Source organism: Pogonomyrmex barbatus, unplaced genomic scaffold (assembly GCF_055798465.1).
Source record: "Pogonomyrmex barbatus isolate J1 unplaced genomic scaffold, ASM5579846v1 scaffold7, whole genome shotgun sequence".
Lineage (NCBI taxonomy): Eukaryota > Metazoa > Arthropoda > Insecta > Hymenoptera > Formicidae > Pogonomyrmex > Pogonomyrmex barbatus.
Genome location: NW_028297171.1, coordinates 7709434 through 7730812, shown reverse-complemented (window position 1 = coordinate 7730812; position 21379 = coordinate 7709434). Strand labels below are relative to the sequence as shown.

At 49.2% G+C, this 21379-nt stretch overlaps 1 protein-coding gene across 7 annotated transcripts in view; it reads left to right on the top strand.

Annotated features, from left to right (window-relative positions):
* Positions 1-21379, top strand: part of LOC105433265 (protein groucho) — a 69853-nt gene that overhangs the window by 39098 nt on the left and 9376 nt on the right. For 5 of the 7 annotated variants that reach the window (XM_089083402.1, XM_089083400.1, XM_089083399.1 and 2 more), the window contains 3 exons: positions 4212-4349; positions 8017-8296; positions 12021-12046. In XM_089083402.1, coding sequence (XP_088939528.1) covers positions 4212-4349; positions 8017-8296; positions 12021-12046 — 444 coding nt within the window. Of the gene's footprint in view, positions 1-2575; positions 2827-4211; positions 4350-8016; positions 8297-12020; positions 12047-21379 lie in introns of those variants that run through there. The other 2 variants (XM_089083405.1, XM_089083401.1) reach the window with 2 other exon arrangements.

Sequence of the window (21379 nt, the reverse complement as noted above, 5' to 3'; positions counted from 1 at the left end):
CCAATCCACCCGTACGGCCGCGCTCGCGCACACACGGTGGTCCAGCGTGTGTACACAGATGCGCGCGCGTACACACGGCCACATCCGGTATTCTCCGCAAGCCGCGGGGTATTGCAATCACGCGGACGTTAGCCGGGCTTTACAGGCCGAGCGAGCGAGAACCGCTGTCGGTGTGCCAGGGGCTTACCAGAAACCAGGGAGTTAGCCGAACACGCCAGTTTATTTGCTCGCGCAGCATAATACCACCAAAGTCCGACGAGCACCCGTTGGTTTACTCGTTAGCGCAAGTAACGGCTTCCGGTTAGTCGGCAGAGGTTGGCGGCGAGCATGGCTTTGTTGCCACAAACTCTCTCTCTCTCTCTCTCTCTCTCTCTCTCTCTCTCTCTCTCTTTCTCTCTCATTTTCTCATTCTATCGCCTTTCTCTCTTTCTCTCTTTATAATATTGGATGCTGACTCTTCGATTAAACATTTTCCAGCACAACGCGGAGAATAAAGTTCGTCGCGGAAACGGAGATGCGTCCCGCGCGCGCACGCGATAAGAGATAAGAGATCGCGCGCTCTTCTCGATATTCGGAGCATGGAAAATAGAACTCAGTTGGAGATTCACGAAAACCCACCTCCTTCGTGAGGAAGCTTCGAGTATCGGATTATCGGCAGTATCGGGCCAGGCCGCGCGGACCGGGCCGGGCCGAGCCGGAGTGGCGAAAGAGCATTCGGTTCACGTCACCGTTTTACAAGCGAGGAATTTTATCGACGGTACTCGGGCGCTTTGCATTTTCATGCCGTGAATGTTGCTGCCTGCTTTTAGACGTATACGCTGTATAGCGTTGTTTGTATGTGTGTGGAAGGAACGTCTCGCGAGAGTGCCCGATTCTCCTTTTGAGAGAAACGCACGTGTGTATTCGTAACCGCGTGTCCGCGTGTGTGCGAGCAACCGCGTTTGCGCGCGTGTGTGTGTGTGTGTGTGTGTGTGTGTGTGTGTGTGTGTGTGTGTATGTGTACAGGAAGAAAAGGGGATGGCACTTTGCGAGAGCTTCTTGCGGCTTTCGCGATATTACCGAGCCGTAGCATCTGCGCCTTCCGTTTCAGCGCACGTCGCGAACTCCTCGTAATGCCATAGAGAACGCGGATATGAAAAAGAAAAGAGGAGAAGCGGTATCGGGGATTTTTCGGGAATATTGCACAGACTCGTGGTACGTGTATATATATATATATATTCGCGTATAACCGCGCGGATTCCGCGCAAAGTCCTCGCGCTGAAATCTCGCGCCGCCTTCGATATTTCGATAGCGGATAACAATGTATTATAGGTACTACTGCGAGTGCTATTTTAAGAAAAGGGCCATTCGCGCTATGAAAGACTCCGCTCGGAGTAGAGCAATCTTCGTTGGTCCAATTTGGCACAAGAGAGAAAAATTCATTCTCAGGGCGAGATTTTCATCTCTCCCCCGTGTGAAATCCAGGCCAACGAGAACCTCGCGGCCAAAACTCGGTTTCTCGTTTCTTTACTTCTGCCGTTTCTCTCTCCCTTCCTTCCCCTCTCTTTCTCTCTCGCTCTCGGTTTCCTTCCTGGAACGAGAGAGCAGTAGCGGAGCATCCAAGCCATTCATTATTTTCTTGGTTACCTCTCACCCGGGGAAAACTTCTTGGCAACGCAATTACGTTTGCGACGACTCCACCCCCGTCGTCGTCCCTTCCTCTCTGGGACCGCCACCATTTCTCGCCCCCACAATGTCCTCTCCCATTCTACCACTCGCTCGAAATCTTCTGGTTCTAGTAACGCCGCAAACTGCCGTACAGTACGCCAAGTAGATGGGACTTTACCGCACGTTACGAAACACACTCCGCGCCTGTTATGCCTGCGAACAATACAGGGATACGTTCGAGTTTCATCGCGATAATGAGCCACGTCATGTTCGAATGTCAATCGTTAAACTTGACGCTCATATATAGGGTAGAAGATAGGTTAAAAAAAAAAAAAAGAAATCAATTTTACAGGAAATATAATTGACAATCTAAATGTGAATTTGCATTTATCGATCGAGTATTATTTTTATGGAATTTTTGTTTATTCATATCTTTGGATGTGCGTGTGTGTATGTACATACATGTGCAAACTGCACTTTTAAAATTTCGATGTTCCATAAAATTGCACGTTTCTGTATACCGCATATCGCCTGTATATCGCGCGTTATGTACGCTGCATAAATCTTCTCGTACGCGATGTCTCGCGGATATAGCTCAACTCATTTTCACGTACATTATAATTAGCGGCTTAATAATCATCACTCGGAAGGCGACGAGTAATTAAAACAGGTCCTCCTCTTTGCATTCTCTCTTTTATCTCTTCGTTCCACACATACACACACACACACGTGTATATATATATATATATATATATATATATATATATATATACATATACACAATTTCTTTCTCTATCTCTCTTTTGCCTCCTCTTTCCGCCCATTTGCCGAGATGCCGAGATGCCGAGATGTGCTCAAGGGAAACTTGCCAAGAATTTCAGTGGCCTGGCGATATTTCAATTAGCATCCGAGACTCGTTTAAGCAGCGACGAAAACACGTTGACGGAAGTTCGCGTTTATATCAACCTCGAGAGCTCGCCGGGCATATATTTTCGGGGCGTTTACGAGGGGAGAGAGGGAGTACGATGGGAGAGGAAGGAAAGAGAGGCATACACGTGAAAACCAGCGGTTTGCTTCCTGTTTCACGACGAATCGGCGGTTTCCGCTTCCACGTCTCTCGAGCGTGCGAATTTTACGCGTCGGCGGGGAAACGAGCAGCGAGGCCGCTACTTTGTCGAGGTAATTAAGTGATTTCATTTTCTCGACGAAAGCATCGAAAATGGTCCGCGCTCCGTTCCGTGCGCTGCCTGTTGATTCCGCGATAATTAAATGGAGTTTCGCGCTGTGTGATGTTGCGCCGTGTGAATAATTATGTCGAGTTATCCGGCCTGGCGCGTAGATTTGTACGCGATTACCTAATAATGGTTACCTAATAATAATGCCCTTCTCTATTCAGAAAAATTAGTAGATTAGGGGGAGGAAAAAAAAACACGAGGGACGTGCCGAAGGAATTACGATTAATATTACACGTCGAAATTAGTTAAATACTGGATTTTTGAAGCGGCCACCTGTCCACTAGCGACGAAGATTGGATGTCTCGACGTGGCATAAAAAAAAAAAAAAAAAATAAACGACGTACCCTCGATATCAAGTATGCCGGAATAAGTTGGATTAGAGAGAAGTTACCGGGGCGCGCGAATGCCTGCGCCACTGTGGCAATCTTGCCTGGATTTAATTTAATTCCCGGCAGTCTCTTCCAGCCGGAGGGCGTCGTAAACACCCTCGGTCGGTTATGCCGCACCTGCATCTTCACTCGTTTCCTTCGCGAGGGCGCGTTAAGCTAGCCCTTACCTTTCTTAACGATCCGGAACAAGCCGCCCGAGGGCCCCCGGCGCAGACTATACCGGCATAGTGTCGGATCGAACACCCTCGTAATGCGTGGCTCGTCGAGGGGAAAGTACCGAGTACTTAACGAAATACCCTTTTTTTAGTGTTTCTCATTTTTTCTCCTTACACTCTCTCTCTCTCTCTCCTTACACTCTCTCTCTCTTTATGGTTTTCTAATTGAGCGAGGGGAGAATGGATACCGTAATAATAAATAAATAAAGAAATTTCCTAAATTGGTTTTATCGAACAATTTTTGCAATTTGTAATGTGCCATTGCTGCAATTCTTGTTATTTATTTTATGCATCTGACGAAATTTCGCTTTGCCTTAACAATACAAAAACAATAAATTTTATAAAAATGTGAGAGGCAAAGGAAATTTAAAAGTCACGCTGTTTATCAAGCTCGCTCGTAAAATTGCTTTATTTCAGCAGCTGTTTATTTGATGTCACGATTAGTAAGATCGCAGAGATCTTTGAATAATTTAAAATAACAGAGTAGTGTATGTAAAAAGATCGAAATCTCGCGTCATTATCATTTAATTCTAGCTACTGAAATGTTTGGTTTTTATGCAAGATTATTCGAGTAGCAATTAACATTTTAATCTAAAGCTTCCGCAATTTTACGAATAATCATACCCTTTGCCCCATGTATTTTGTATTTATAATTTGCATTATATAATAATTTATTAATTTCTCAAAAACAATATTTTTAATGGATATTGTAATTTTTTTTCCAGACGGAAATAGCGAAGAGGTTGAACGCCATCGTCGTACAGATCCTACCATTTCTTTCTCAGGAGCATCAGCAGCAAGTAGCCTCGGCACTCGACAGAGCCAAACAAGTGACCATGACCGAGCTGAACACTATTATCGGGGTGAGTGAACGCGAATGATGGCTTGTTACAAAGATGGATTCTTCCGCCGCCGACGATGCCGCCGCCACGAATATCGCCGTCGTCGAATCGCGCTCGCGACATACTCGATCGAGAATACATAGCGAACTGATTCACGTGCGTCCCAGCGTGAAAAGCATTCGCGGGGGTGGGCGGAGAACCCCTGCGGGCACGCTACGCTGGAAGCCGATGCACGTCCGAGGAATCCAAAAGCGGACGGGACGGATACGATCCTGGCGAATCCCGAATCCTCCTCAATATTGCTCGAGCACTCAATTTCCTCCCTATTAAGCCACCGGCTTCTCTAACCCCCGTTTCGTTCTCTTCCTCTCCGCTGCTCCGTTCCGACCCCGTCGTCGATCACCCCCTCGATCCCTCGCACCCTTATTCCTCGCCGCATCCGCTCTCACCACCTATACAGCAACTCCGTCTCTCTCTCTCTCTCTCTCTCTCTCTCTCTCTCTCTCTCTCGCTGAATCTTATCCGGAGTCTTACCGCCCGGTTACCCAAGCCGTCGAGGGTAGGTTATAGTGTTACGGTTCACGAGCGCCGACTAATCAGCATTCCAGCCACCCCTCCGTCTCCGAGCCTTCCCCCTCGCACACAGCCCACGGAGAAACTTCCACGGATCTGCGACGTTGTCGGGGTACGTGCGGCAAATCCTTAGCAGGATTCCGGAATGCCACCCGTCTTAGTTTACTCTCTTCTCTTAAATCCCACTAGCTATGCCAGATGGATCGAACCGAACAAGCCACTGTGGATTCGCCGCTTGAAAATCGACCGCGCACTCGATTTCGCAGCGGATAGATAAGCTCAGGAAACGTAATCGTTTCGCGAATTATTTCACATCGCGATATAGATATTGTGGTAAGATTAGCTTTTCTTGGAAGGAAATCTTCGCTCTTCCTCTCTCCATTGTGTAGCAGCCACTCGAAACTGTTATTATGAACATCACTACGAATTGTATTCGGACGGCGAATGGGATATCGTAGTTGTAGAGCTTCGACGTTGCGAAACTGACGATACTGTCTTACGAGCTCGGCTACACTTGCACCTACATCGATCGCAAATTCTCCTTGTGGCGACTGCTTACTTCGGCCAAAGTCGCTTACCGAGTGTGTCAACGATACGCAATATAAGAAGGTTAAGACGATCCCCCTTTAGATCTCTCGGCCCATAGCTTCTAGTCGAGTCAGCAAACGACGACGGCGATGAAAACTGCTGAGGACGAGCACTTGGCAACTGATGCAGGTGCCGCGAGAAGATTCGCACGAAGATTAAGACCGAAACGTGTAACTTTATATCCGGAAATAAAGGAGGTTAAAATAACTTTAAACCAAACAGATTTGACTCTCGTAACGATGTCAAAAAAAATTGTATATGTATATTTAATTGTATCATAATTTGAGAAGTAGAAGTAGTAAACGAAAAATGTATTTCTGAATAATATTCTATAGCAAGCTTTTTAAATTTTGCAAAACTTTTACCTCGCTCGTTTCCTTGCTCGTTAGCAAAGATTTGAGAAACGAAATTCGCACCTCGGAATACCCTTCGTATAATTTGTTCGCGACGCGACGTCAAAGCGTCCCTCTCATTGCCGCGATATTACGGGAAATCTCGACAGAAGGAGACGAGGAGTGGTTTCCCAGCACTGGCAAGAGGAGTAACACTCCGCGTGGAAGTCGGATCCGTGAGGATAGCAGCTCCAGGTCAGGATTATTATCGCTATCAAGAGTGGAAACTCGGAACGTTTCCTAGGGGCTTCCGACTTTCTCACCGGCGACGTTTCGTAGACGGCTTCGTGGGGTCGTAGAATCGGCTCCCATCTTTCATCTTTCTTCTTCTTCTCTCTCTCTCTCTCTCTCTCTCTCTCCCTCCTCTCTTTCTTCTCTCTCACTTTCTCCTCGACCCAATCTCCATCCCTTTACACAGACGCGGTGTGGCACCGGCACGTTTATACACGTTTCCTCTGTTTGTATGTTTTGTGGGTGGCTCTGTTCAGACAGTCGACGCTCGACGCGAGGTTATTATATCGTTAAGCCATTTAATTATCTCGGCAAACTACTCCTCGGAATATATATTCGCCTCGGCCTGCCTTAACGAGTGTACATGGTTACAGGCTGGTGTGGGTGTAGCGTACTTCCTCTTACACTCATCGTCTGCGCACCTTCCTCCTCTGCCTCTTTCTCTCTCTCTCTCCCTCCCTCCTTCTTCTCTCTCGTAATCTCTTACTCTCCGCCAGTCTCGCCTCCGCACCATGATCCGCGAACCGTTAAAACGGCGTTGAACAGATCCACAATTTGTCTGGCGGCTTGGCCCAACTAACGAGGAAACTACGGGCGAGGAAATACGTTTAAGATTTCCGCGAAACTTTTCGCCGGCGTTCATTCGTTCGCTCGCGCGCGCTCGCTCGATGGTAGAACGCGTAAGTCTTTCCACTTGTTTCGCAGCCTTTGATTTACCCGGGCGAGGTCGGATGCGGAGGTTACTCAAACTTGCCGGAGTTTACTCGGCAATTTGTATGCTTTGCTAATGGAAAGTTGCCTCCGTTGACTGTAACGAAGTGTATTTTCGCGTAACGGTGGCAGTGGCTGGCGGTGGCTGGCGATGGCGAGGAGAGAGAAATTCGAGAGAGAGGGAGGCAGAAAGAGCGAGTGAGAGAAAAGGGAGACAGAGCCGCGGATGGAGGGGGGAGAACGTGCGATCGTGACCGGAATTAAGCGGAGCGATTTTTCCAGCGAATTATCGTTGCGTTGCTTTTTGTCCGTCCCCTCGCTGTTTCCCCCGTCTCCTCTCGCAGGAACGAAATTGTTTGATCAATTATGACGGGCGGTGCGAGAGAGAAGAAGAAAGAGAGAGAGAGAGAGAGAGAGAGAGAGAGAGAGAGAGAGAGGGGGGGGGGGGCGAGGCGCGCCGTGCCGTGCTTTTAAATCCACGCGCGCTCGCGAGCGAGCGCGATTTTATTTGCTTATGCATTTGTCCGCGCTGGAAACGTGAGTTCACGTTCGGCAAACAGACTCTCCTAACGAAGCTGCGGCAGCGTACACACCACACCGCCGTGCTAAACCGATAGCCCGTAAAAATCATTTCCGAACTTCTATTGGGCTTGCGTCTTTCTCTCTCTCTCTTCTCTCTCTCTCTCTCTCCATTTCTCTCGTATAGCCATAGTGGCCACCACGATAATATCGACACGCTATTAAAGTTTTCCCTCATCCCACCCGTCCCGTTCAATTCCAATCTGCCGCGCTCTTAGCGATGATCGCTCCTCGATTCCCGTACATCGCGTTTTTTTCACATCTTTCGCGGAATAATACTCGCTCGCTTTTATCTAGTAATTACAGCGGAAATACTTGAGAGGCACCGTTACGCGCTCTCGAGCCCGTTAATTGCTTCGCCACTTATTTAATCTAATCTACGAAACTTATCGAGATCCGAGCGATATGTTATTCGCGCGTATCTCTACGTACACATTACGTGTATGCGCAAACACGTAATCTTTCCCCGCGTCGATTGGCGCGTACAGATGAGCAGCCCCCGATATCGGGCTGCGGCGATATGGTCCGCGATCGCGCGAGATATAACGATCGCGAGGCCGTGAGTTGCGTAAACGATATTATTGACACGCGGAACTTTTGTCGTTCTTTTGTAGCAACAGAGGCCGGATTTGCCGAGACTTCTGCAACAGATGCACGCCCAGCAGCTGCCACCGGGCGCGGCGATGGGACCGCATCCGGGCATACCCGGACTTCCTGGTTTGGGCCCCGGCGCGGGTATACCGGTCCCCACCTCGGCATCCGCGGCCCTTCTCGGTTTAGGCCTTCCCCCAGGAGCGGCTGCTACCCCCGGAGGTACAGCCGCGCATCCTCTGTCGATGCTGACGAAACCGGAACTGCATCGCGGTCAGCCCGACGATCTCAAGCCTAACGGAGGTAAGTTGTGTGAATTTTCTTTTTTTTATTTATTTATTTATTTATTTTTTTTTTTGCCATTCTTGCCCCAAAAAATAAGATATCTTAAGATATCTTCAAGCGTTCAGACCAAGATATTTGAAATTAATATATATTTTGACAATGTTTTTAAGGAAAGGATTCAAAATTGAAATATTTGAAATCTTTACATCTATTAAATTGTACGCAAAATTTATCAAGAGGAAGTTTTTTTCTCGTAATCTTCGGACGATTTTTTTTCTTCGTCGGTCGACACGTGTAAATTCGCATCTCACTCTCGACGAGCGTGTAAAGTCGAGTGTGTTGATAGAAAAGAGTCAATTCGTAGAAGCTTGTCGGTTCCAGTCGACCGGCCGACACTCTCGCGCACTCAGCGAATCGTGAATATTTCGCGCGCCAAACGATCCGTTTAACCGTCTCGTTCGCAGAAGCGCATCCACAGCTTCGCCTCGTGTTTCGCGTTCGCTCGGCTACCTGCTGTTCAATCGCTTATCTTCTCTTTTGCGAGAACAGGCCGGTAACCGATCCTCATGAGACGATATGTTGTTGTTTTCTCGTAATCTCATCGATGATTCAGCGATATATATATATATATATATATATATATATATATACGCAGCGACGACGAACGTAAACACGATTAATCCGTCGAGAGGCCGTCGATGTAATAGATGAAAACTGCTTGTGAGAGCTTTTTAAGAAGAGAGACCACTTGGAGAGTGGTATACGATACGGCGAGACCGTTCCAAAGTCGCGCTGAAATTAAGCGGAACCTTTTTGTGCTATTTTAAGTGCGGTCTGGAACGAACGAGCCGATGACGCAAACGACCGTGCTTAAGCCCGAGAGAAGCTCCTGAAACTCTCGATCTTGACCTCGAGAATCCTCTCGGGTTTTAGTCCTCGTTCCCTCCCCCTCTCCCTCCCTCCCTCTCTCTCTCTCTCTCTCTCTCTCTCTCGCGTTTTCTTTTCATCTCTCTCGTTGGCACATCACGCGACTGAAAGAGCTTGGGTTCGCACTCTCGGGGGCCCCACGTACCGCTGACGAAGACGCGTCCTCTCCTCTCGCTCTGCCCCTCCCTCCCCGGTACTCCTTCAAACTTCTCTCTCCCGCCTTTCGTTTCTCTCCTCTCTCGCCCTTATTCTCGCGCGCTTCCCTAGCTTTCCTCCGACGTCTCGCTCGGCGTGTCTCGTTCTAGCCACAACCATCTCTCGAGAGAGCACTCAGAATCTCCTCTCGACACGAGTGTACTTCCACAACCCTTCCCCTACCCGCCCGTCTGACGCCCTTACTCGCTGTCTCTATTCCCCGATGGCCTCCACTCTGACCCTGCCTATCCACCCTCCCTCCCTCGACTCGCGCTCGACTAACTATGTTACTCAGGCCGGGAATATAGCCCCCGGCCGGTTTGCTCCGCATGTTATTTTGCGTTTTCCGACCGACGTCGGGTCCGGGCGTATCCGGGGATATCCGTCGATTTTCGGGCGCGATCATCTCGACGGAAATACCGCCGGTCATCTCAGAAAGTAATCTCGTCGGTTATCGCGGAATCGCCAAAATGTCCGTATTTGCGATAACGGATAACGCGACATACGCGTTACGTATTATTTCGAATCTGTTCCTTCTGACTGTTTCGTAACGCGAACCCTTTGTTGTCTCCCTTCTTTTCCCCACCGGAGCGTGAACACACGCTCGCTTCGCACGAAAGTGAAAGAAGGCGTGAAAAAGCGCAGTCAAAAAGAACAGATCTGCTGCAGCAGTCTACATTGTCAACGATCGCAGACACGTTTTTGAAAAAGGATTCCGCCACGAACCGGGAGACGTGTAACGGCCCAGTATTTCTGTCGTGACAACTGAAACTTCTTCCCTTCTTTCCGGAACATTGCCCGGAGCGAATTGTTTCTACCATCGCGCGGCGACCCGCCGTTCTCGTTTTGTTCTTTCCTCCGATGGTTTTTCGCATTTCCCCCCCTAAAACGACTCCATCCTCGCGGACATATCCGCCGCAATATCTGCCACCGGCTTGGCTGTGTTGACGCTGCGATTCCTTTTTGCCCGTTCCAGCAACGAGCCACGGTCTTTATGCTCGATTAGAAATGTCCAATGTCGGGACTGTGTCGGAGTAGATAATAGCAACATTGATTCCATCGGTCGATTTGCTCGAGTTTATCGTCGCATCGCTCCTTCAGCAGAAGTGGCGCGATTTTAATACGAGACGAATTTTCGCCGAATAACTCGAATGTTCGATAACGAGCCACTCTTTATCTGATAATTTCCTGAATAATGAGCGAGCTTGTCTTCGGTACTTTTAGCAAGCTCGGGGCTCGCTCCCCAAGATGGGAGAGAGAGGAGATGCGAGCACGCGGGTTCTTAAAACGTCTCTCGGAAACACTCGACGACCTCTTGGCGCTTTAGTAGAAAATTATGCGCGCTCTTCCGCGTCCGTTTACGAGCGGGCGCGCGCGAGAGTAGTCGAGTGAGGGAGGAGAAAAGAGTTTCCTGGCCGGATAGGAGGAAGGATAAAAGGGGGATGACGGGGCATTAGCGAGCTCTATACCCGGCGCGTGGAGGAGATGGAAGAGGAGGAGGAGGAGGAGGAGGAGGGGGAGGGGGATACCTCTCCTTCTAGCTTCCGAAACTGCTCCGCTTTGCACGCGTCTGCTCGATAACGACGTGAACGTGTATCCAGGATTTTAACCCCTGAAACGACCCCCTGACTCTCAGCCTTTTTTCCAGATTTTACGCCGGCTACTACAGCACTCCTCGTAGCTCGGAAAAATACGAGAAAGTTCTTTCCGGCCCAATAAGGCTTTTCTCAACTATCATTCCGCTATTTTGACGGACTGTACAGACTATAATAGTAAAACCACTCGTGCCGACTCGTGCTCCAGAATATCCAAATGGGTGCTCCAAATGGGAGCTTAGGAATTAAGATTTCATCGAGCAACGAAAATACGCGTGTTATCGTTGCAATTTATTCCCGAGGGGGGGGAAAAACGGGGGTCTCGATCGCGCGCATATCGAAGCTCTGTCTCTCGCGGCGTTGCGTCAATAAAAATATTTTATTTCCACGGTGGTTAATGTCGCGAAAGAGAAAAGAGAGGCAATTTATGGTGGTCCCGGTGCACCAGGAACATAAACGGCTCGTGTAATTCCTACTTCGTAGTAGGACGGGTAACGGTAGGAAAAAGATATCGTTAAGATATTTCCTACGAGACCAAAGTGTACCAACTCCGGCGAGAGGAGTATGAGGAGGAGGAAGGAGGCTGGGGAAATCGAGCGAGGGCAAACTATGAACTCGGCTTCTCGAGGACAAAGCTTTTCCGTCTGGATTTTCTCCAGCTCTCTGTTCCAGCCGGCTTTTCTTTTTCCCGATCTCGCCCACTCCCCCCATTTCCCACCCTCGCCCCTGCGCCTGCCGTCTCGGAAATCCTTGAGAAGTCTACCTAGTCTCGCGCGCTCCTCCTTCTTTTTCCCTTTTATCTGCTTCTTCCCGTGGAAAAGATTCCGTCGACATACCATCGAGTCTATTCCCTTCGACGCTGTAATAATAATGAAAAACATTCATGGCGTTCTGTCGAGGGATAGATCTGTCGACCCCGATGTCTGAAGCATAGATTATCTCGCCGAGGAAAGCTCTCGTTATATCTTAATACTATCACGATTTTCACGCGTAACTCACACGAAATTTTTTACTCTTTGTTACAGGTCTCAATCCGGCCGAGGAGAGGCATGTGAGTATCACATTTGAATAAAATTTCTAATTTCCTAATAATTTCTCATTATTCGTCGCGAATGAGGGAAGACTGGCATATCGCTGGTACTGTCGGGCGCGTAAAATTTCACCTCATAAAGGGGATTAGACCACCGCTTACGCGCGATGTATTATTGGATGATAGCAGAGGTAAAGGAACGTGAGAGCGAAAGAGGGAATTAGCGCGATACGCGATAGCGTGGAAAAAAAGAGAGAGAGAGAGAGAGAGAGGGGGAGGGGGAGGAGAAGAGAGAAGCGGGCTATGTCGAGCGGATGGAGGAGGTGGAGAAGGCGACGAAGGAGGAGGAAGCACGGAATGGACGTAAAAGCTTGAACACCGGAACACAGGGCCGTAAAAAGCTCGTCGTCAAAAGCACTCCCTTCCGCTTTCATCGACCACTCGGTACTCGCTCTCTTTCGCTCTCTTACCCCCTTCTCTCTTTCTCCGTTTTTCTCTCTCCCTCTCTCTCTCTCTCTCTCTCTTGCTCACTCGCTCGCTTTCGCTCTCGGTCCCTCTATTCCTCCGCGTTTCTCTTCTTCTTCGATAACATAAAGCGTCCGCTGGTTGCAGCGCGCGCGTTTATTAAAAGCGCTCCGGAGAGGAAAAAAGCCTCGAGAGCGCTCGAGGGCACCGCCGTTCGCGCTCTCCACCTCCCAGATCTCTGGAGTGTCCTGCGAGATCGGTCCTGCCGATCGATCGATCCCTCGGCAAAAGACTCGCGCGAGAAAGGAGAATCGATCAGCCGCGGTTGGAAACTCCTCCCCCCCCCTCTCCCCCCGGTCTCTTCCTCTTTTTCTTTTTCCTTTTTTTTCCGTTCCAGGATGAATATCGATGTGCGCAGTTAGCTCGGGCGTCGACTAAACGGTCCGCGCGTCGTAACAACGTTCCCGCATTAACCGATGCGATGCGGCGAAACAAATGGACGATTAAGGTTTCACACTCGTTGAAAAATTCGCGAACCACTTGGCGAATCGGGAAAAAAACACAATTTGATATTTGATTTTGCGAATATTTTCGCGCCCGGGCGAGCGACAATTTTTTGGTTATTAATCCTCTTTCGACCGTGGTGAAATTTACTGCGAGGGAGAACGAGAGAGAGAGAGAGAGAGAGGGAGGGGGGAGAGCGAGAGGGATAGAGGGAGAAAGCGAGGCGGACCACGCAGAGTTGTAACTCGTTCGATTCGATGGCGATGGCGCCCGCGGCACGCTGCCAGCCCGATAATTAGTGCCCGTTTAATATGCACAATTATTACGGATTGATAATCGGGGCTGCGCGTCCATTACATCGGTATGGAGATAGATGGTAATAGGTTGCTATCGATATTAGCTCTCCTCTTTCGCCCTCTACGTACTCCTCCCTCTCGTCCGTGCCGCCTCCGCCCCCTCTGGCTCTTCCCTGTGAATTCTCTTCCGTTTATCTCCCCCGTTCGCCGCTCCAAAACCAAGTACCTTCCACAGTTTCAAACTGCGACCCTGAGGCCTCCGAAATTGAAATATGAATGCTAATGGGGTTACTCACCCCGGCATCGTATAATATTACTGATTGTCGGAAAGATGAGTTCTTCTACTCTCTCCTTGTTACATATTTTCCCTCCAATTTCCCCCTACGTCTTTAGTCATCCAAATACACCTTGATTCTCCATGCTTCGCTTTACTTATTTTCCTTTTGTTTAACGTATTAATAATGAATTTTAAAAAACTACAATTACACGTATTTCCATTTCGGCATCCTCCTTATTCTGTCAAGACGGTTCACCGCATATATACCGTATTGATCGAGAGTCCGATCTTGGCGCGAAGGCGTCTATCGTCTTCTTTTTAACGGAAGGGAGTTCCGAGCCATCGAACAAATTGATGCCGTACTTACCGAGTTCCGAGGAGCGAAGAATTACGTTCCCATCGATCCGCTTTCTCGCGTCACTTTGAATTTATACGTCCTCTCCGCGCACGGCGCGCGGGAGGGGGGGGGAGGCAGGCTGCACGATAAAACTTCTATTCCGCTCGGTGGCTCGTTACCCAACTACATTTTCATGTCCTTTCTTGCACCTCCCTTGCCCCCATCCTTTCCCCGTGCAATCCGATCTCGTGATTGGATCGACGAGGAAGAACGGTGCTTGTGGAAAAGGGGCAAACCATCGCGGAAGACTAGGAAGATGGAAAGGAGAAAAAAAAATCTCGAGGAGAGGAGAGAATATATATTCGTATGTACCGAGGGTGGTGCCGTAAGACGGAGGGATGGAGAGGGGAGAAAGTTGGTGTCTCAAATCGAAAACCGACGACAGCCAGCGGAGAGAATGCGAGTCGTTATTATTCGCGCGCTGGTAAAGTCCTCTTCTTTCATTCCTGGGAGCTTTACTTTTCGTTTCCTATCTCTTCCTTGCTCTGTTTCTCTCTTTCTCTCTTTCTTTCGCGCGTCGTCTCCGCTTTCAGGATTTTTCACGACCTGGGAAATATTTCCTCTGTGCGTTGCGGAACACCTTGGAGCTTGTCGAGGATGCGGGAAAGAAGCCAAGCGGTGCCTATAGCTCGACATTGACGTCGCTCGTTGTGCGAGCTCGAAAAAGAGGAAAAGATGGTGAGAGACTGAGCTACTTTCTGCGAGCTACTCGACAATCTCCTCTCGTCATCCCTCTCAACTAAGACAGGCGTCGACTCATAACGAATTCATAAAACACCGTGAAGCGGCTGCCCCCGGGAAAAGCGTGCAAACGACGGGTGGGAGGGGGGAGAGGATAATGGACGATCGCGGAATATTTATTTGTTGCTATTACTCGGACGGAAAAAAAATGGGATTTCCAGTTATTACCGGCCCCTCCCCCCCTCTCGGACATGCGAGCGCGGGCTTAATTGAATTGCGCGATGGCTTACGCCTCGTTTCAGATAACTCGCGGTAAATTGTCGCGGAAGCCGGCGGTCTCGATGGCGACGAGGAGGATACTCGTGGAGACCATTAATGTTGATTCACCCCGCTGTAATGTGAACGCATTTTCGCGAAAATTGCCCGCGACTGTAAAACCAGATATATATTGTTATGACCGCAATCCTTTTTCGCGTGCGCGCTCTCTCGGTCCACGCTCGCAGATGAATATCTCTCTATTTCCAATACGGAAATATATAATGAATAATCGGGAGAATACATTTTACGATAATTCTCGGCGACAACGTCGGCGACAAATTCGCCGACGATTCCGATCGAACTCTTCTCTCCTTCTTTGTCAATTGGAGACGACATTTCTGTCGTCAGTTGTTACCTTTACGCGACTCAATATTAATTTTGTACAATAAATATTGACGCGGACGTGCAACAATATATATATATATATATATATATTTGCCACTTATTTTGAAGTGGTGACGGCGATACGATTTGCCGAACGTTAATTGCGATCAAATATCATCGAGGGGGGAAAAAAATCACCCTGTCTCTCGTAGCCCGAGGGTTGGCAACCGCATCAGCGATCCTGATATCATGAAAACAGAAACGATTTTAAACGTTTAATCGAAATCGATTTCGTTATTTACTGTGTGTATAAGCCCTCGCGCCATCGCGATGTTGTGGTGGCAGGTACACGCTCGGTTGTTCCGGGAGTTCGTTCGAAAATCGGCTGCAAATCGAGACGCCGCGATATCGATTGTTCGTCCTCTCCCTTCCTCCTCTTCCTCCCCTCTCGTACGTCTCCTCGCTTTTTCCTTGGTTCAGCCATTTTCCGGCAGTTCGTTCTCCATTGGTCGCGGGGCTCGCGGTCGCGTTACTCTTTTTCCAACTTTTACGCCATCCTCTCACCTCTCCCTCCCGCCGCTCGGTCTCTTCCATCCTATCATCCCCTACCCGCCTTTTTAATCCCATCACAGAGTCGAGCGCGCACCAACGAGGCTGTCGCCGGAGGTCGGTAAATTAAATCTCGAATAAAGTGCAAATAAACGAGCAAGGGGGAGGGGGAGAGAGAGAGAGAGAGAGAGAGAGAGAGAGAACGGGAGAGAGGGGCGTTATCTGGGTGGTGGTCGAAAGTGCGGTACAAAAAAGCGACAGGGTGAGAGCGAAAAAAAACTAGCGGAGAGAAAAGAGGAAGGGAGGCGGGAGAGGGAGAGAACACAGAGAGAGGGCGAGCACGGGTGCGAAGCTAAAAAGAGGAAGAGAGAGAAAGAGATAAAAGAGCGAACTGACGCGCGAGAGTGTAATTTATTTTAATTAGAGTGGCTGCATTATGTAAGCGGGTGAAGCGCCGATGAAAGGGTTTGAAAGGGTCGAGAGAGATCCTGACACCGACCCCCCGACCAACATCCCCTTCCACTAACACCCTGTCTCTGCTGTCTACCCCCGGGAACAGACTAATTCGCTCTCATCCAGGGCTGTGAGGATCGCGGAAGGGCGTTTTGAAAAGTCGAGATTTGCGACTGATGTCACGGCGCGGCAATTTTCCATATGGAATGTTTACGCTAGGGAAACATAGCAGTGCGCACGATTATTAGAAATGATATATTCTACATACAGAATTAAATCAGGAGGTTGAAAGCAAATTTTCAAACGCGAAATATACAGAGAACCGCGAAAAATAGGAGACTTATTCATAATATAATATTTACTTAAAGTTTTATATTCAAAGTTTTTCTATTAAATATGTGCGCCGGAATTTAATTATCGGGTCGTCTAGTTCTTAGACGGGACTTTTGAACGAAGATGCTGCTCCGACGATTACGAAGTGTATTATCCGACGCGCGGGGTACGCGAGGCGTGAGTTACGCTCTTGAGTTTCTCACCCCCGCTCTTTGGCGGGCAAAGTAGAGAACCAGCCAACCCTCCTGCTTTACCGACGCCTCTGATCTCGTTAGGAACGCATTAATTAATTTACAAGATGGCGGCGGTGGCGACGACGACACTATAAGAGAGCAAGAGCCTCGTTGTACCGCGGAGGGGCGATTGGGGGTGGCGACTGAGGGTTGGGGCGAGGGTTACTGCACGGCACGTTTTAATTACTAATTGAAACGTTCTCCTACCACCTTCCACCGCGCCGATCCCGTAATTCCGTTTCCACGTCGCTGTCACTTTCACCCCTACCCTTAACTCTAACGACTCTTCAACCCTCTCCGAGCGTACGACTCTCTCTCTGTCTTAATATCCGCTTTTCTCTCTCGGGGATACTTAATATTTTTAAATACTTTGCATACTTCATCCCCATCCCCGATTGCACTCCCTTTTGGTCTTTCTCTCCCTTCGCGGGGAGGATGCTTCTGACACAAGAATTTATGAGACGGTGAATCTGCGGCTTTAGCAAATTAATTAATTAAAAACATCGTGACGTCTTAACAACGCCTCGCCGCGTCCGCTTTTCGGCATCGCTTTTATCATTCCTCTTACTTTTCCCTTTTTCAAAGTATCCTCTTTTTGCGCGCAAAGTCGTGGATCGATCGGAGAAGATTAGATCCGTCATGGAGTGCAACTTTGATGAAATTGACGAGATACTTCATCTCCTGTATATCCATTTTCACGGTGAACTCTTATTTCCAATTATTCGCGAGATCGCGACGAAACGCCAAATGCCACGATATCACGCAATGAATAGACGGATAGACGTTTCATTACTTTAAGTATCAATTAACAAGAGGCGCATGCGATGATACGAAAATCGTGCTTGCGAAACCGGTGGCAGCAAAAACATAAACGCAGCACTTCGTAACGTGTCCTAGTTTTACAGTCGATTGGTAACAAACATAATTGTTAAAAAAAAATAAAAAGTACGCGCGCACGCGCGCGCGCGCACACACACACACACACACACACACACACAAAGATTGCGTCTCACGCGCGCACAACGATCGCAATCAGAGCACGACGGATCGGCGGTTTTATAGTCATTGCGCGCCTGCAACGATCGATGACGATTCTGCGAAACGGAATAAAACGTCTCTCCAATATTTATTACGCGGCACGGTACGATACGTAGGTGTGCGGTCGGGAGCAATTTTAACAACAGTGCCTCAACGGCGAATCGCTCCGTCGCGGTTCTTTACGATCGATTTTCTCTCGGCTCGCGGCCGCTTTCGTTCCGCCTCGCGCACGCCGATATTTACGCCCGCCGTTTGTATGCGCGTTACGGGCCCAACATAAGCCCACACCAATTTTCGCAGTCACAATTTCCCAGAGGGAAATTAACGCGAGTTTTTCGCACTTTTGCCCATGGTTCCACGCAATTTATGGAAAAATCTTTATTTTCAAAAACAGAAATTTTCATCATTTTCTGCCGTTTTTATTCCTTCCCCCTTGAAAAAAATTTATCGTATAAAATTTTATCGTTATGAAAACATTTATTATTATTAAAAATTTGTGCGTGTCATATTTTTATTTAAGTCCGAGTGTATAATACATTCGGAATACTCGCAATACGTACGCAATTCGTATCTAAGACTGATTATCCCAGCGAGAGAATAAGGCCGTTCTAACGGACGGCTAGGCTTTTTTAACAATTCGCCGACTGGTAATTAGTTCGTAATTTAATGAGAGGCCGTAAAATGCCGCTCGTAGTAGACAGTCGACGCAAGGATCGACCGTCTCGTAATTACGTCTCCGTGTATATTTCACAATATAATCGGCCGGCTGTGCCGCGTACCGTGCAACGCGTTTTCTACCGCGCCGTGAAAAGCTTTTTCCGCGACGACGGGAACAAAGGAGGGAGGGAGACCGGGAAAGAGAACGCGAGAGAAGGAAAGGGAACGAAAAAGCAGAACCGGAAGAGAAGAGCGGCGTGGATTTGTTATTAAAACGTCCCGCTGGAAATAACGGGCGCTGTGCAACGCGCGACGGATGCAGTTTGCAAACGAGGACGCGAGATACGTAGCGAAGGATCATTATTTTATTCCAACATAACGTCCGTTACATAACGTGTCCGATACGCGAACTCGCAGCAAAAATCTGTGAAATTCGCTAGCGTCCGTATATATTTCACAACCGACTCTCTTTCTCTCTCTCTCTCTCTCTCTCTCTCTCTCTCTCTCTCTCTCTCTCTTTCTCCTCCCATACATTTTTTGTTAGAAATTCAAGCAAATAAATAGAACGAGAGGAAATACCACGCCGTGTATAATCCGATTCTGTATTTCCGAAGGGAAAATCTAATATCACTCCGCGTGTCTACCATTCCGATCGAGTATTCCGCATTCTAGTCGAACTTTCCGATCTAACGGTGCACACGTGGCTGCTTTTTGGCGAGCGTTCAAGGGGAAACGACGCGCCGCAGGAGAACGTTTAACCCGCTAACGTAGGAAGCCAATGAGGTTGCGCGTTCTCATCTTTCCGGTAGAAGATACTGCCGCTATAAATCAGACGGTCGATCGGCGACGGGCGGCCAACCGGCGGCCCCCATCTCTCTCGTTTTGTCTCCTTCTAACTCTTCCGTCTCGCCTCCTGCCTGCAGCGTGGCCACGACGACGGCCATTAACTCTCTTTTTTTGCGATGTGTAATGACCTTAAAGCGCCCATGGTTTACGAAGCCATTCGTTAAGGGGCCCCTCCGCGCCGCGCGTCGGTAATCGCGCGAGAATGCACCTCCGCGGGCATTGTTGCGTACGATCTTTTTTTCTCCCTTTTCTCTCTCTCTCTCTCTCTCTCTCTCTCTCTCTCTCCCTCCTCTCCTCTCTCCTCTCACCGGCTTACCTCGGCGGGCATCTGCTCGTCGCGCCCCTCTTTTCCTTCTCGGCTTTTTCTCATCTTTCTTATTCCGACGTGCGGAAGAGCGTGAGAGGAGACGACGGCTCGATGGGAGTGGGATAGAAGGGCGAGATAATAGGAGAGAAGCTCTGGTGTACCGTCAAGCGTGCGCGAGCGAAATAAAGCGACGATCGGGATGCACCACGGGCTTTTCAATTACCCGTAGCTCCACCTCCCGCGCCGCACACTTCTTGCCTCGCTCCTTCGCCCGTTCTCTTCCTCCTCCTCCTCCTCTTCCTCCACCTCCTTTTCCTCCTCCTCCTCCTGTTTCGTCTGTTTTGCTTCCTTCTAGTTCTCTCTGACGGAGCGATAAAAATGTTTCCTCGTTCTCTCCTCCCTCGTGGATAACGCGCAGGCACTTTATGGCAGGCTATTCTGTTTGCCCCTTATTTCTCCAACCTGCTCTCGTCCGCCCGATCGCCCCCTTCGTTCTCTATTTCTCTGTCTTTTACCCCCGCATCACCCCTCGTGTCGTCTCCCCTCGCCACGGCAGTACTTTCTCAGGAAGCTGCTACCTCGTAAAAGACCACTCACGTTCTAGCTATCGCTGCGAAACTTAGCCCGCGTGCGAACGAATGCATAGGCGTTTTTCCCTTTAAAAAAATTGCACGTGCAATATAAGACTTTGACGTCGGGACCGAGATAGCTGGTCGAGTAGGTATTCACGAGGCGTCGTGGTGTTGGCGTTTCTCGTCAGAGAACCACGTTCGTAATTAAAAACGTAATTAAAACCGGCAATCGTACGAGACGCGACATTCGATTCGGAACCGCGAGCGTCGGAACGAGGAATCGAACGAGGAATCGCATCTGAGAGAGAGAGAGAACGAATCCCTCCCCTTTGCCCGTGAATGAAAATTTGATGAAACTTAAGCCCCCCCGAGACCTGGATCGCGAACGTGCGTACGGTGGAATGGCATTTTACCAAAAGCGCTCTCCTGGTTTTCTAAAGTTACGTATACGTTAAAGGAAAAAAGAGGGAGGGGAGGAAGCGGGGAGCAGGGAAATTTCCTGCTTCCGCAGTTTTCGTCGCGCGAATCGGGTTGGGACGAAAAACCGTCCGCGCCGCGAGTTCGTCGGCGCGATAACGATAACTGTTGCACTATCGATCACGCGGACGGGAACGCCTGTGTACGTGCGGAAGAAAAAACGGCGGCGACGAGATGGTGGTGTGTACGCAGGGGCAATGGGACGTGATCCACACGCGCGTTGCCGCATAAAATTGCAGAGCCCAGCAGCACAGCGGCGGCGGCGGTGGCGGCGGCGGCGCCGCCGCCGAGCTGAGCCGAGCCGAGATAGCTGCAAACAGACGCGAGTTAATTTAAAAATGCAAATTCCACCATGGGTCTCTCTGCCGCTCCGGGGACGGACACGGACGGGAGCGAAAGAGAGAGGAGAACCGGAGAGGAAAAAAGTGCAGGGCGAGAGAACACGGCGAGTAACGTGCTGAGAGAAAGGGAATTTTGCTATTTACGGCGCCGCCATAAATCATAGCGTTGTGAATGTCGGTCTGATTCGCAGCGCTGCGTGTGAGCTTTATTTATACGTCGTCCAATTTGAGCAGGTCCGATTGCGCGAGAGAGAGAGAGAGAGAGAGAGAGAGAGAGAGAGAGAGA